Below are 17,562 nucleotides of genomic sequence, written 5' to 3' on the forward strand. Positions count from 1 at the left end.
TGGGGTGTGACCCGCTGACTTGTTCCTGTCACTCAGGACTGAGGAGAGGCTTTTTTCAGGTGTTCCAGCCCCTTCGTCATTTGGCTATGATGATTTCTCTCTTGGTAATCACCAAAGAAACACCTTTTTTTCACAGTCTGTCTTCAAGAACTATGATCATGACCAGGATGGATACATTTCCCAGGAAGAATTTGAAAAGATTGCTGCAAGTTTTCCATTTTCCTTCTGTGTGATGGACAAAGACAGGTGAGAATTTGTGCATGGGAGTATGTGGTTATGAGCCTGGTGATGAGAATGCCTCATGGATGGTTCTGCTAGAAGAATCTGTGAACTCATATGTTTACATATGCTACTGTGGTCACTGAAAGAATTTTGAAACTGAGAGAGCCATCATCAAGCAAATGTCTGTCTGGCTTCAGTTTAGACCACAATGGACCATGAAAATGCATGCTTTTTTAAAATGCCTGAGTTGAAGATTCCATAACAGCCGGTTTAGGAACAGTCAACTCGAAAAAAAAAAAAAAAAGTAAGAAAAAGTTTAAATCCCTTCTTGCTTTCTTTACCAACTAATATTTATTAATATTTTGCATATTTACTTTTCTCAAGATTACATAAGTTATATGTTGGTGGTTCTCTGTGTGAAACCAAACGTTTGAGTGGTAGGTTCCAGTTATGTAGATGTACTGTCTAAAGCCAGAAACTACAGCAGAAGGTATTTGTCTCCCTATACCCACATTTCCATCACTTCTTTTTAAAGTCTTAATGGACAGTGGTTAGTTAGGAGAACCAAACCTACTCTTTGGTTTAGCCAAAGAGTAACTGTGGAGATAAGTAGTGTCATCTTACCTAATTATTACATGCAACCTACGCATCCTCATTAAGAGGAGGGTTGTTGGAAGTAACTGTCAGGTAATACATACTATACTACCCCTCAAGGATACAAAGAAAGTGAGTTTCTAAGGCTAGAAGGAGCCTTGTGACCCAACCCCACTCACACCTCATCTCTCATCTGCTGACAGGGAAGGCCTCATCAGCAGAGACGAGATCACGGCCTACTTCATGAGGGCCAGCTCCATCTACTCCAAGTTGGGCCTGGGTTTTCCTCACAACTTCCAAGAGACCACCTACCTGAAGCCCACTTTCTGTGACAACTGTGCTGGATTTGTGAGTTGTTCTTAAGAGTGCTTCGGGGTTGAACTTGGGGAGGAGTATGAGATAGTTTAAAAGATTAACCAGGCACAGACCTCACATATATTTTATCAACTTGTCCCAGCCTAGAGTCTAAGGAAACACCTATGGTAACCTTGTCCTTAAATGCGTGGGTTTTACTTTTCACTCATCTTTTCCCATTTCTTCCTTATTTTTTCCTCTGGTAGGTGGGGCCTCAAGTAAAATGGTAAGGAAATGTTGAATTGAGGCTATACTTTTAAAGTATTATATCCATATGCTGTTTTAGATGTTAGAAAATAGAAATATGAAACATCCTTCCCCCTTCAAAAGAAGTCACCTGGGTGGCTGCCCCATCCCTGACCAACAGTTTCTTCCTAAACTTATTCCCTGACCCCAGGCTTCTATATTCTTGCCCTTTAGTTTGGAGTCTCAAGAATCCTATTTGTCCTGTGACCTATCCACTTCAGACCTGGGTCATAAATCCACTGTAGTAACAAGCTTCTTCAACACTTAACTCTGATTGGCACAGACTTTTCCTGTTTTCAGTTTAAGACCAGGAAGGATAAAGACACATGAGAGATAAATGAGGTTTCCCTCCCACTTGAGGCAGAGAAGAATGTAGAAAAATAAAAGAATGGATCTCAGTGTCTAGGTTCATACCAGGTAAGATGATGGACATGTAGCACATTCTAACCATCTCCTCTTTGTCTCACAGCTCTGGGGAGTGATCAAACAAGGGTATCGGTGTAAAGGTAAGGCTCAGCTTTGTCCAGCGTGTTGTCTTCCCTGGTCCTAGGGGCTCTCCTGTAAGGCATGTTTGACTCACAGCTTCTCAGCAAGCTCACAGCCTCAGCCCCTAACTGGCTTCCCTCGAGCACCCCTGAGAGTGACTGCCACAAAGAGAGGAAGTCCTAGGTGACTAGTTATGCAGCTTCTGTTACAAGATCCTCTTTTTGCCTGGGTTGCCTTGGAAATTGGGGTGACTGGTAGATTATGTTCTCATGTGGTCATGGGTCCCCAAAGACGGGCACAAAATCACTTTTGAAACAGAAGATAAATTATTACCAAAGGCTCTTGACAGCTTTCCTTTTACCATAGTTGTCCTTGTGACTAGAAAAGTTCCAGAGTAAAGGAGCAAAGACATTTAACTGAAAGGAAGAAAGATTAAGACCTAAGAGCGGGGAGCCTCTAGAGGTCTCCTTAGAGTGGGCAGTATGTGCAGGATGACCAAAAAAGACACCCCTTCTTCTGCCAAGACACAGGACGCCACTTCTGATTCTCAGACTCACGATAAGGGCTGTGACAAGACTGAGATCCAGGGCTGACCCAGTAAGAAGAATGCTAAGTTCATTAGAAATGTTAGGTACCCTAGCTTCAGAACTTAGGAAAGGCATATGGGACAAGAACAGTGCATGGGTGTGGTTTTGAGACGCTGGAGGAGAAAGTAAAGGACTTCCTGACCAGGGTGTCTTGTCCACAGACTGTGGGATGAACTGCCACAAACAATGCAAAGACCTGGTTGTGTTCGAGTGCAAGAAGCGAGCCAAGAACTCAACAGCTCCCACAGAGATCAGCACCTCTGTGGGGCCAACATCCACCCTTTGCTCCTTGGGAGCCAAAGATCTGCTCCATGGTAAGCAGGCACTGGGAACATTCATCTTGGAAAACGAAGTCGGAAGAATATAGTTTTCAGGAAGGAAAGATTACCTCTATCCTTCCTACTCGTAATGGAAACTATATTATGCACCTTGTGTTATTAAGAGTTCCTTGTCACCTGTGGGCATCACAGTTCTGTCACACACAATGCAGACATTCTTAGGAGAAAGGTGGCAGAGGACAGCATGAAGGTCTGGGGACTCAGACTGACGCCTGGGAAGGGGCTGCACCCGCAGGCCATCTGTCCCCAAAGCTTTGTCCAGTAGTGATGCTAGGACTTCTGAGGCTTTCCTAGAAATTCAGGGAAGAAGAATGGGTAGGTTAAACATGGGTGTACTATGGGCAACAAATGAACACTGCTGCAGAAGTGCATTAAGGCAAGGTCTGCTTGTAATGAAAAAAACTGACCACCAGTTAGTAGGTAACACTGATGCCCAGTAAACCCTTCTGTGATTTAGATCAAATTCCTAGACATACAAAAAACTTGGGATGGAATCTTAGGTACTCTGCCTTTTGGGGAGCAAAAGAAAGGAACCAACAGGAAAGGAGCCTTTAAGGATGGCCTTTCTCATGGTGGATGAAGCCTGACACCAACAGCCATAGCTTGGCCAGCAAGGCCTCTGGACTCCTGTGGCAATAAGAAAAGCCTCATTTGACACTAACGTGTGAATTTCGAGTGCCTGCTTTTCTAAGCTCAAGTACCAACATGACTTTTTCCTACAGCACCTGAGGAAGGACCTTTCACATTCCCTAACGGGGAGGCTGTGGAACACAGTGAGGAGAGTAAGGATCGGACCATCATGCTCATGGGGGTATCCTCACAGAAGATTTCTGTTCGGCTGAAGAGGACTGTCACCCACAAGGCCACCCAGACCGAAGCACTGTCTTGGCCTGGCAGTGAGGGCCCTTCCAGTCACGTGGTGCTGTCGTCCCCAAGGAAGACAGCCCAGGATACCCTGTATGTGCTGCCCAGCCCTTCGTCTCCGTGCCCCAGCCCAGCCTTGGTCAGGAAGCGGGCTTTCGTCAAGTGGGAGAACAAAGACTCCTTCATGAAATCAAAGGAGGAGCTCCGTCACCTCAGGCTCCCAACATACCAAGAGCTGGAACAGGTACGGTCCTTTTTTTTTTTTCAGACTCTGAGAAAGTGGGGCTAACCAGGGAAGAACATGTAAACTGAAGATTCCGACCAGGTTGATTATTAGAAAGATAGAGGGGAAGGAAAGGAAAAATGGTAAGAAAAGGATTCTGCTTTGTCTCAAAGAAACCAATGAGGGCCCTGGTTTGCATTACATATCTAGGACAGGATAGACAGGGCTCCCTGTTGCCATAAAAGTACAGTCTCAGAGTGCTGGCACCAAGGTCCAAAGCTCTGTTCACAGCAGGCTACCTGAGAAAAACCAGTTTTTACCGATCAGCTTTACTGTGGTGACACCACACCCTTTTTCTAGACTTAAAAGCAAGTTGCCTAAATCTTCCCTCCCTAGAAGTCTTTGTTACATTATTCAGAGTTATGTTTGGGGAGGGGGGAGGATTTCATGAAGGCTACCTGGACATCTCCTTAAAACAAGGGAGGTGAACATCGTGCTATCAAAAGAGACTATTTAGCTCACTGCACAGAAAGCCTCCTCCTTAATATAAAACGAGGGCGCTTTCCTCTAAAACTTAAGGAGATGTACTGATTTATATATTTATACATTAGAACAGCTAAATCAACAGTAGCTGGTAAACGTGCAGTTGATTATTATATATAGCAATATAATCCATTAAATTGGTAACAGTTGTGGTACCAGGAGTTTTTTTTTTTCTATTAGGCTCATAATATCCTAATTATAATGTATGTAATGGAGGCATGAGAAAAGACAAAATAAGGTTAAAAGAGAAAGAAAGCAAAGTAGGAGCTAGAACAACTGGAGACAGCAGGTCACTGTCCAGATAATTCTATAGGGTCATCACTCATGTACTTCTTTTTGTGTCGAGTACAAAGCTCAGAGTGAGAGCTGGTTGGACAGACCTCTTGTCATGGGACAGTAGTTTCTTATCAAAGATAGGCAACTTAGTCATTTTAGAGATAGGAGCAAGCACACATTAGCTCCAACATTATCATTCACTTTATTAAAGGGGAAGAAGGCTTTTTACCTGCAGAATATCAAGGTCAGCAATGTGTTTTTGGAGGCCTCCCAGTATAAACACAAAACCAAAATACAACTGGCTAGAATTCCTTACCTAATTCTAAACACTGCAGAGTAAAACTGCCCAATAGGGTTTCAGGACTCCCTACCTGGTCCTCAGTGTTGCACCTTCCCTGTTAGACCCCCAGGAATTGAATCAAAGAAACAAGTTAGATGATGCATGTGAAACTCTTGGTTTGGTGCCTAGAACAAAGAACATAATATTAGGAGGCACACACCTGATAAAATAACAGATTTTCCAGATGAAAAGTACTCTCACTCAGAATATTTAGGACACGCTTTAAGAAACAGAAGGTGGCACAATGTGGGCTACCCAGAGCTGTCCCGAGGGGTAAAAAAGGCCAGAATCAACTTTTAGGAACAATGAAAGAAACTCTGAAAAGTGAACTTGATAGAGTAGAAAGAATCTCAGCCTTGGTGACAAACACCTGTGTTCCTAATCCAAACTATCTCTTACTGATGCTATTACACTCTGTGACCTGTTTGGTCCTCTGTAAAGTACAGAGGGCCAGAAGTTGTCCATGCTCTCTACAGCTTGCTTCTTGACATTTTACATGCCCATGAAAAGGAGTAATGTAGTTGGCAACAATGACTTCTTGCTGCAAGGAGTGAGTGGCAGAAAGATTTCAGATAAGTGAGTTACGTCCAGAACTAATTCCCACCCAGTAATACCAGAGCATGTAAACTCTATTTTTATCCTTGTCTTACAGTATTTAAAATAATATGTAATAAAATAATGTGCAATACATATTAATATTTTAAGTATGCTGCTGTTGCTGCTGCTAAGTCGCTTCAGTTGTGTCCGACTCTATGCGACCCTAGGGACAGCAGCCCACCAGCCTCCTCTGTCCACAGGATTCTCTAGGCAAGAATACTGGAGTGGGTTGCCAATTTTAAGTATGTTTATACCTCTAAACCAGCACAGGACAACAGAAAATACAATGCCTGTTAGATTCAAATCACCAGTCTGATACTATACCCCCTTCTATCATTATGTAACACAGTACCTGGGGCTTCCCTGGTGGCTCAGTGAAAATCCGCTTGCCAATGCAGGAGATGCCGGTTTGATCTGTGGGTCAAAAAGATCCCTTCGAGTAGGAAATTGCAATTTACTCCACTCCTCTGTCTATGGGCTTTCCCAGGCAAGAAGAGCCCATCAGGCTGAAGTCCCATGGGGTTGCAAAAGAGTCGGACACGACTAAACAACACAGTTACCTGGCACATAGCAAATACTCAGTACTACACAGCAGCTAATAGACAGCTATCTAGGTAATTTACGTTGAGAAGTAACTCATATATCTCAAATCATCCCCATATTTTGGGGGGTAATCAATGCAATATAAGCAAGGTAAGAACACGAGATTCAAAGTCTCAAAACCCAGGGACGTTGGCATCATGGTAGTGTGTGTTACTCCTTTTTAAATCTCCTTTGTTTACAACCATATTGGTCATTTGTAAACAAAAGTGACTGTGCATCTAATACCAGAACACCCAGTAGATTTCTACCCACCTGTCCTTCAGAAAGTACTACATAGGACCTCAGAGAGGGCTGTGAAGCCAAGGGAGTTGGTTAGCCTACTCCATTCTGATTCATTGCTATCAGGAAGAAAAAGAGAGACCAGAAAAAAAAGTGAACAAAATCGATAGTGGTGAATAATCATTTAACCAAGACTGTTTGCCTAAAAAAAAAAAAAAAGTTGCACCATCATGAACCAAAACTTCAGGCCCACTAACCAAAGGTAAAACTGCCAAACCTTTATTCACACTAATAAAAAATGAGAGAAGCCTCAATATGTAAAATTAAACAAAAGGCAACCTTACAGCTGTTACTACACAAATCCATAGAACCATAAGAAACTTATGAATATGCCAACATATTAGATAACCTAAAACAAATGTATAAATTTCCAGAAATCACCAAGACTGAATCCAAAAAAAAAAAATAGAAAATCTAAACAGACCAATAACAAGCAAAGGCATTGACTCAGTAGTCAAAATCCTCCCAACACAGAAAACCCAGGATCAGACAGCTTCACTGGCAAATTCTACCCAACACTTGAAGAATTAACACTGGTCCTTCTTAAAAGCTTTCTAAAAAATACTTTCAAACCATCAGGGTAGTTTTACCCTAATACCAAAGTCAAATAAGGACACTAAGAAACACAAACTATAGACCTATGTTACTGGCAAGTATACATGTAAAAATTCTCAACAAAATATTAGCAACCTGATCTTTTAAAGAACACGTCAAAAAGATGCTATACACTATGAGAAATGGGATTTATTTCTTAGAATGCAAAGACAGTTCAACATATGCAAATAAATGTACTATATTACATTAGTAAAATGAAAGAAAAATCATTTCATCTCAATAGATGCAAAAAAACATTTGACAGAATACAACATTCTTTCATGATAAAAACCCTGCTCAGACTGGATAAAAGGAATATACCTCAACATAATAGGGGCCATATATAACAAACTGACAGCTAACATTATACTAAGTGGAGAAAATTTCAAAGCTTTTCCACCAAGATTAAGAACAAGACGAAGATGCCTACTCTCACCACTTATTCAAGTACTGAAAGTCTTAGCTAAAGCAATTAGGCAAGACAAGAAAATAAAAAGCATCCAAATCAGAAAAGTAGCAGCAAAAGTGTCACTACTTGCAGATGATGAGTCCATATATAGAAAAACCCAAAGATTAAACATCAACAAACAAAAAACACTGTTGCAGCTAACATTCTCAGTTAAACTGCAGGACTCAAAACCAGCTTACAGAAATCAGTTGCATTTCTACACTCTAAGGATGAAACATCTGAAAAAGAAAACTTCCCTGTTCCCAATAGCATCAGAAACAAAATATTTAGGAATAAATTTAACCAAGGAAATGAAAGATTTATACAAGGAAAACTATAAGACTTTGCAGAAAGAAAGCGAAGACACAAATGGAAAGACATGCTATGTTCATGGATAGAAGAATTAAGACTGTTGAAATGTCGGGCAGAGGACCTAAATTCTTTCAAGGAAGACATACAGATGCCAAACAGGCAAATGAAAAGATGTTCATCATCATGAGATAATTATTAGAGAAATGAAAATCAAAATTACAATGAAGAACCACCTTACAGCAGCACTACTTTTAATAGCCAAGACATGGAAGCAACCTAAGTATCCATTGACAGATAAATGGATTAAGATGTGGTATGGGTGTATATGTATGTATGTATATATATGTGTGTGTGTGTGTAAAAAAGAATGAGATAATGCTATTTGGATGGACCTAGAGATTATCATAGCTAAGTGAAGTCAGTCAGAAAAACAAAAAAATTTTCACTTATATGTGGCATCTAAAATATGACCTAAACAAATTTACCCATGAAACAGAAAAGACCAACAAACATAAGAGAACAGACTTGTGGTTGCCAAGAGAGGGTGGGGGAAGGATGGGATGGAAGTTTGGGATTAGCAGGTGTAAACTATGACATATAGAATAGATAAACAAGGTCCTACTGTATAGCACAGAGCATTATATTCAATATCCAGTGACAAACCATAATGGAAAAGAATATGAAAAAGAATATGTGTATAACAATCACTTTGCTTATAGCAGAAACTAACAAAACATTGTAAATAAACTCAGTAATTTTTTAAAAGGACTGTTAAAATGCCCGTACTACCCAAAGCAATCTACAGATTCAATCAGAATACCAGTGGAATTCTTCACAGAAACAGAAAAACTGTCCTAACATTTGCATGGAACACAGTAGACTATGAATAACCTAAGTAATCCTGATGAAGGAAGCTGGAGGTACCACACTTCCTAATTTCAAGGTATATACTACAAAGCTACAGTAGTAAAAACACTATGGTGCTGGCACAAAAACAGACACATAGACCAATGGAACGGATAACAGCCCAGAATTAAACCCGTGTGTACGGTGAACTAACACTTGATGAGAGAGCACAGAGCACACCCAAGGCGAAAAGGACAGTCTCTTCACAAATGGTGTTGGGAAAACTGGATCAGCACATGCAGAGCAATGAAATTCGACTCCTGTCTTACACCTCTCATAAAAATTAACTCAGAATGGATCAGAGACAAACATGAGGCCTGATACTGTGAAACTCCTAGGAAAAAAAAAGTAGGGAAGAAGCTCTTTTTCATTGGTCTTTGGAAGTGATTTTTGGACATGACACCAAAAGCAAACATCAACAAATGGGACTACATTAACTAAGCTTTTGCATAGTAAGGAAACAATCAAGAAAATGAAAAGGTAACCTACTGAATGGGAGAAGATACTTGCAAATGATGTATCCAGTAAGGAGTTCTTTAAAATACGTAAATAACTCATACAACTCAATACCAACGACAAAATCTAAAAACCAGAACTAAATAGGTTTTTCCCCAAAAACATACAAATGGCTGACAGGAACATGAAAAGATGTTCCATGTCACTAATCAGAGAAACAAAAATCAAAACCACAATGAGATACCATCTCATACCTGTTAGAATGACTATGATCAAGAAGATAAGTGCTGGTGAAGATGTGCAGAAATAAGGAATCCTTGTACACAGTTGGGAGGAATGAAAATTGGTATAGCCACTATGGAAAACACTATGGCTATTTCTCAAAAGACTAAAAAAAGAACTACCATTTGATTAGTAATTCCACTCCTGGGTATATACCCAAAGAAAATGAAAACACTAATTCAAGAAGATACATGTACCCCAGTGTCTGCAGTATTAAACAGTCAAGATATGGAAGCAACTTAAATGTCCATCAGCAGAAAATTGGTAAAGATGTGTGTGTAAATGCATATACATATATCAATACATACACACAATGGAATATTACTTAGCCATATAAAAACTGAATTTCTATTTGTAACATTGGAAATCAGTGGCTGCCTCTATAACTAAATCACTGCAAATTAGATAATTAAATACCAGTTTAAGGGGATGGGATAAAATTCTCACCTTTATCAAGAGTCTGTTAGTTTTCAATGATTTGGAGAAGAAAATATGTAACATATGATAGTGTATGTACTCTCCCATGTGAACTGTAATATCACAGAGTATATTCCAAAGTCATTGCTTTCATACCTCAAACCTGACCAAGACTTTTTCTGCCACATTTAGGTCTGCTACACAATATTCAAAGATTTTATTATCCATCTATTGCCCATGAATGGTTTATTCTGCCTGCTAGCCACTCACATCTTTGATATAACAAAGATCTGATATAACAAAACTAACTGATACACCTGATCATTTGATAAGTATTTAACTTAGTTTTTATTCAGGGCAGAATAACTACCTTGAAAAGAATTTCGCAGCTACAGTGAAAAGATGCCAGTCAAGTGCAGTACTCCTGATGTAACTAATCTGCCATTTATTGCTGCTTTATTAAAATACCTCATTCTCATTTTCTTTTAGGAAATAAATACCCTGAAAGCAGATAATAATGCTCTAAAGATCCAACTGAAATACGCACAGAAGAAGATAGAAACCCTCCAACTTGCAAGAAACAATCATGTCTTGGCTCAGATGGAGCAGGGTGACTGTTCTTAGCCCAGAAACTCCAGAAACACAAACTGTAGAGTATATCAGAGATCTCATTTCCTAAACCTCAACACAAAGACGCGGAGAACCTTAGACTGCCTGGCTTTAAAAAGGGTACTTTAAAGAAAAGGAGCTACTTTTTTACTTAAAAGATTCTTACTGTGCAGTAAGGTTTTTTCTTTCAGTCAGTTGAATCAAAGGGAGGAAAGCTGAAGAATGCAAAATATTTGCCATTCATTCCACAAACTTTTTCTCCCCTTGGGACTAATATCAAAAGCATGGTAAAAACATGACTATAGTTTTCTGACAAGGTAGCTTCTTCTACATGACCTGTCCAGCTGCTTCTTCCTTAGAACTGAAATCCCTGGAAAATGAATGTTTCCTTCCCTGGCTTTTCTGAGGCATTGTTCCATCCAAAACTTGCTTATGATGGAAAAATACCCACATTCCAAAAGGAGAATCACTTCCTCTGTATTTCAGCATTCTTTACGAATCTGGTTCCCACTTCACTACCTCAGATCTAATCATTTTGCCTTTTCCCCTCCTTCCTCACTATATTCTTACACAAAGAAGGATATCTACCTAGAAGAGAACTTCTAGAGATGTAGCCATAAATTTAGGGGTAGGGGGCAGGAAGGAGCTATTAAACATGACCATCCAATTACAAGTCAACTCAATTTCAGTCTCACAATCATGATAAAATAGCCAAATTAAGTACCTGGAAACGTGGTTATTACCACCTCATACATGGCTGGCTAATTAGCTAAAATAAATGTAACACAAACATGTCTGTCCCTTACATAATCTAAAATGGATAAAGAATTAAGCTTTTTTAAAAAAAAGTCTGACTTACATGTGCCATTTTTTTTTAAGTAACTTTTTTGAATTGAATTTGTGCTTGTACTGTCTTCACTATTAATACTATTTAGAAATAAGCTAACTGGATGAGAGGTTTCAATAATAGCTGACAGCATGTACATATGTACATATTGTATATATACAACATCAGACATGCATGTGGCTTGGAGTTCTGTTTCCTCCTTCAGATGTGGAAGTGATTTAGACTTTTGGTCATGTATACAAATTCACAAAGTTCAGTTTGTTACAAGATAAGAAATTACTTATAATGTAAATTGTATTGTTTGGCAAAATCACAAGAGTCCTGTAAGTTTTCTATTAATGAAGGTTAATGATAAATGAGCTCATTTAATTATCTGGGCAACTGTTCACAAACTTCTCTGTCAGACTCTATTTCTCTAAAAAAAATTCATATAATCATTTTCTTTTGGCCGGGAACTTACCTTCCATGCTTGGATGCCTGATGCCGAGCTGACTTAAAATTCATACGCAAGCTGACAAACTGCCAAGAATATAATCTCAATAACCAAAAGTTCCAAACCGGCAACACCAAGTCTTAGTCAGGAACAAACTATATATGCAATGTAGTTTTGGGAGGATTCAGACCATTTAAGACGTTTCTTTGATGAAAGACCAGTTTCCATTTGCATACCCCCTTGTACTGAGCTTTAGTGAAAAAGCAAACGACTCGCTTTCACTTAGTTTTTAGTGTTTTAAAAAATAACTGTACACACAAATTTACTTTTTTCTACATTCAAACTCAGAAATCCCCATGGCTGGGCTGTTTAGGTCCAATACTTGGTATATAATCGTGTAGGAAGTACTTTGCTGCTTACCTTATATCGAACAAATGAGTTTACAGTCATCCTTAAAATTCTTCACTTATTCTTTTCCTCTGATACAAACCAAAGACAGTACAGCTCAATTTCTTTATGCAGAGTTATAAAACACAATTGAATTTTTTTCACTCTTCTTATATGCCATCCAAAATACAGAGCCCAGGTTAGTGTAAATAATTTGTAATCTAGAGGAATTTTAAAGGTCACTGTCTCCTTAGTTTAATTACCATGGCTAGAAGGTCTCAGGCCTTACAGAATTTATCACTGAAATGGACAGGAAGCAGTAGTTTCACCACAGGTCTTTACAGTCCAGCAAGGGCCAAAGAAGTATAGTGTATAAATCAGTATTATTTGCTCTGAGCAATGTGGGATTAGTGAAATCTACAGAAATAATCTGGAACAAATTTTTTGTCAAGCCTACAGTACAAATTTGTGTATCTTGTATCAACTTGAAATAAGTTTGGGCACATATTTATCCATCAAAACAAGAAGAAATCTTGTTTCATTAACAACAGTGTCACTTCTTTTCTTTGGTAATTGATTTGCTGTTTTACTGGGCCCTTGTGAATTTCTGTTTAAAGATGTATAATGTAAAACAACTGCAAGGAAAAAAACAGATGTACAGATTGTAAAGGTGTTTTTTTTTTTGATACCTAATGTAAGTTTTCTTTGTGTAATATTTATATGATAAAAGACATTAGGAACCCTACAACAAAGATGTCCTGTGTTTCTTCTAGTTCATAAACATGTAGATGCTTCATCTGAATTTTTACTACAATCAACAGCTGAGACTACTCCCTAATTCTATTAACCAAACCAGTTGTCCTGAAAGGAAAAGCAAAGCAACTAATTACTCAGTATACATTTTTCTAAATATGTAACATATAGAAATATTCAATCATTTCCCATCTTATTCCATAATGACAGTGATTCCCAAATATTAAGTCAATAAACAATTAACACTGAAGGAGACAAGTCTGAGGTTGTCATTTCTCTGTGGCTTTCATCTTTAAATCCACAATTCTATCTAAGAAAACTAGCAAGAAAAGAGAAACTTTGAAACTGGATGGAACTGATAAACGATCGTTCAATCTAGTGTACAAATCACCCAGAGCAATTCATTTGTGCTCATGATTAGTGATCATTTAGAGTAATAGAGATAGCCATGATTTTTCCTTAATCCCCAGACAACTTCTGTTTAACTAGACCAGTGAAGGGGAATAAAGGGTTGGATTCTAGTCACTCAAACTCCATAGTGGACTGCATTCAATCAGTTCAGTTGAGTCCCTCAGTCATGTCCAACTCTTTGCGACCCCATGGACTACAGCACGCCAGGCTTCCCTGTCCATCACCAACTCCCAGAGCTTACTTAAACTCATGTCCATTGAGTCGGTGATGCCATCCAACCATCTCATCCTCTGTTGTCCCCTTCTCCTCAGGCCTTCAATCTCCCAGTATCAGGGTCTTTTCCAATGAGTCAGTTCTTCGCATCAGGTAGCCAAGGTACCAGAGTTTCAGCTTCTGCATTAGTCCTTCCAATGAACACCCAGGACTGATTTCCTTTAGGATGGACTGGTTGGATCTCCCTGCAGTCAAAGGGACCCTCAAGAGTCTTCACCACCACCACAGATCAAAAGCATCAATTCTTTGGCGCTCAGTCAGCTTTCTTTATAGTCCAACTCTCACATCCATACTTGACTACTAGAAAAACCATAGCTTTGACTAGACGGACCTCTGTTGGCAAAGTAATGTTTCTCCTTTTTAATATGCTATCTAGGTTGGTCATAACTTTCCTCCCAAGGGTAAGCATCTTTTAATTTCATGGCTGCAATCAGCATCTGCAGTGATTTTGGAGCCCAAGAAAATAAAGTGTGTCACTGTTTCCATTGTTTCCCCATCTATTTGCCATGAAGTGATGGGACTGGATGCCATGATCTTAGTTTTCTGAATGTTAAGTTTTAACCCAACTTTTTCACTCTCCTCTTTCACATTCATCAAGAAGCTCTTTAGTTCTTCACTTTCAGCCATAAAGGTGGTGTCATCTGCATATCTGAGGTTACTGATATTTCTCCCAGCAATCTTGATTCCAGCTTGTGCTTCATCCAGTCCAGCATTTCTCATGATGTACTCTGCATATAAGTTAAACAAGCAGGGTGACAACATACAGCCTTGACGTACTCCTTTTCCTATTTGGAACCAGTCTGTTGTTCCTTGTCCAGTTCTAACTGCTGCTTCCTGACCTGCAAACGGATTTCTCAGAAGGCAGGCCAGGTGATCTGGTATCCCCATCTCTTGAATAATTTTTCCACAGTTTGTTGTGCTCCACACAGTCGAAGGCTTTGGTGTAATCAATAAAGCAGATGTTTTTCAGGAACTCTTTTGCTTTTTCTATGATCCAGCGGATGTTGTCAATTTGACCTCTGGTTCCTCTGCCTTTTCTAAATCCACCTTGAACATCTGGAAGTTCGTGGTTCACGTGTTGTTGAAACCTGGCTTGGAGAATTTTGAGCATTACTTTGCTAGTGTGTAGGATGAGTGCAATTGTGTGGTAGTTTGAACATTCTTTGGCATTGCCTTTCTTTGGGATTGGAATGAAAACTGACCTTTTCCAGTCTTGTGGCCACTCCTGAGTTTTCCAAATTTGCTGGCATATTGAGTGCAGCACTTGAACAGCATCATCTTTTAGGATTTAAAATAGCTCAACTGGAATTGCATCACCTACACTAGCTTTGTTCGTAGTGATGCTTCCTAAGGCTCACTTCACTTCACATTCCAGGATGTTTGGTTCTAGGTGTGTGATCATACCATTGTGGTTATCTGGGTCATGAAGATCTTTTTTATATAGTTCTTTTGTGTATTGTTACCACATCTTAATATCTTCTGCTTCTGTTAGGTCCATACCATTTCTGTCCTTTATTGCGCCCATCTTTGCTGAAATGTTCCCTTGGTATCTCTAATTTTCTTGAAGAGATCTCTAGTCTCTCCCATTCTATTGTTTTCCTCTGTATCTTTGCATTGATTACTGAGGAAGGCTTTCTTATCTCTCCTTGCTATTCTTTTGAACTGCATTCAAATGCAGAGTATCTTTCTTTTACTCCTTTGCCTTTCATGTCTTTTCAATTCTGCATAGAATATAATTCAGTAATTCAATATTTCAACACTTCATAGAAAATAATCAAGTTACAATAACAACCTGCCCCTTAAGAGGAGAGATTAAACTACCTCCCCTCCTTTGTCTTCAATTCCCATTCCAAATACTTCCACCCCTGTGTCCCTGACAAGGTATAGATGGCATCATTGCTCAGAACATTTTCCATCTCAAATATTTCGGGTGTTAGCCATACCTTTTTTTGACACACAAAAAGGTAACGAAATAGTTTTGGTTTAAAACATTTTTTTCTGTTTAGTGAGGCAAGATTTCCTTGATCTGCAAAAAACAAGGGAACGGGTTAAAAGGAAATACCTCATTCCATCTTTGAGAGCTTATGTGTAATGGTGTGGTAGTTATGCATGGGTGGACATCAGTTACTTCTTTAATCTAGATACTCCCAATAATATGTCTAATCAGTTCAGTTCAGTCGCTCAATCGTGTCCGACTGTGACTCCATGAATCACAGCATGCCAGGCCTCCCTGTCCATCACCAACTCCTGGAATTCACTCAAACTCATGTCCATCGAGTCGGTGATGCCATCCAGCCATCTCATTCTCTGTCGTCCCCTTCTCCTCCTGCCCCCAATCCCTCCCAGCATCAGACTCTTTTCCAATGAGTCAACTCTTCACATGAGGTGGCCAAAGTATTGGAGTTTCAGCTTTAGCATCAGTCCTTCCAATGAACACCCAGGACTGATCTCCTTTAGAATGGACTGGTTGGATCTCCTTGCAGTCCAAGGGACTCTCAAGAATCTTCTCCAACACCACAATTCAAAAGCATCAATTCTTCGGCGATCAGCTTTCTTCACAGTTCAACTCTCACATCCACACATGACCACTGGAAATATCATAGCCTTGACTAGACGGGCTTTTGTTGGCAAAAGTAATGTCTCTGCTTTATGCTGTCTAGGTTGGTCATAACTTTCCTTCCAAGGAGTAAGCGTCTTTTAATTTCATGGCTGCAATCAGCATCTGCAGTGATTTTGGAGCCCCAAAAATAAAGTCTGACACTGTCTCTACTGTTTCCCCATCTGTTTGCCATGAAGTGATGGGACCAGATGCCATGATCTTAGTTTTCTGAATGTTGAGCTTTAAGCCGACTTTTTCACTTTCCTCTTTCACTTTCATCAAGAGGCTCTTTAGTTTCTCTTCACTTTCTACCATAAGGGTGGTGTCATCTGCATATCTGAGGTTATTGATATTTCTCCCAGCAATCTTGATTCCAGCTACTTCCAGCCCAGCGTTCTTCATGATATACTCTACATATAAGTTAAATAAGCAGGGTGACAATATACTATAGGTGCTATTATATACCATAGGATAGACCAAGGCAGGGAGAAAAAAAGTGGGAAAGGAAAATGAGGTGGCAGGAAAAAATAAAATTAAGAACTAGGCAAAAAGAATGATGATGAGATAGCACAGAAAAAGGTGTTAGATTTCAGGAAGCATAGAAGTGCCATTCACCATACTCTACATTTGACTGCACTCAATTTATAAAGCATTTTCACATTATGACCTTTAACATTAAGGCCGGAAATTACTTTACTGCTATTCTAGATATTACTGAGTTCAGTTCAGTCCAGTCGCTCAGTTGTGTCCGACTCTTTGCGACCCCATGAATCACAGCACGCCAGGCCTCCCTGTCCATCACCAACTCCCGGAGTTCACTCAAACTCACGTATTACTGAGTACTTTTCTACAAAAGAAGTTTTTGCGAAGAGAAGATTATCATGAAAATCCTACCCCACAGGAAAGAAAAAGATATTAGGGTCTAGATCACTTTACTTTTCATTCAAGTAAAGTTTTTAAGAATGTGTAAATAAGAGTGGTTCCAGCTTTAGCATGATTCCAGGAGCAAGAGCTAACCTTGGATAAGATTTACAGTGAGAAGCAGATAACCCAAAAGCAAGCCTATGAAGGTACAAAGAAATCCTACAAAAATTAATAAACTAATCTTTCTACCATTTGTGATTTAAAAAAAGCTGAAAGTACTTGTAAACCCATTCTGTATCAGCGACTCAAGCTCCTGAAAAGATATGAAGCAGAAATCTAAAGCTTTTAAATGAATATTTTAACTAATAATTTTTTGAAATATTTCACTCCAGCGGTCTTCGCTTATATATTTTTAAGTT

General features: G+C 39.3%; 1 protein-coding gene across 9 annotated transcripts in view; it reads left to right on the top strand.

The window, feature by feature from the left end:
• Positions 1-12,787, top strand: part of RASGRP1 (RAS guanyl releasing protein 1) — a 178,418-nt gene extending 165,631 nt beyond the window's left edge. For all 9 annotated transcript variants that reach the window (XM_088839813.1, XM_088839817.1, XM_088839819.1 and 6 more), the window contains 6 exons: positions 137-246; positions 1,020-1,164; positions 1,886-1,922; positions 2,651-2,803; positions 3,550-3,935; positions 10,457-12,787. In XM_088839813.1, coding sequence (XP_088695939.1) covers positions 137-246; positions 1,020-1,164; positions 1,886-1,922; positions 2,651-2,803; positions 3,550-3,935; positions 10,457-10,591 — 966 coding nt within the window. In that variant the 3' untranslated portion in view covers positions 10,592-12,787. The remainder of the gene's footprint in view (positions 1-136; positions 247-1,019; positions 1,165-1,885; positions 1,923-2,650; positions 2,804-3,549; positions 3,936-10,456) is intronic.
• Positions 12,788-17,562: the final 4,775 nt, after the last annotated feature.

The sequence above is a fragment of the Moschus berezovskii genome, chromosome 9 (genome assembly GCF_049115385.1).
Source record: "Moschus berezovskii isolate FMDL1 chromosome 9, NW_MosBer_1.0, whole genome shotgun sequence".
Lineage (NCBI taxonomy): Eukaryota > Metazoa > Chordata > Mammalia > Artiodactyla > Moschidae > Moschus > Moschus berezovskii.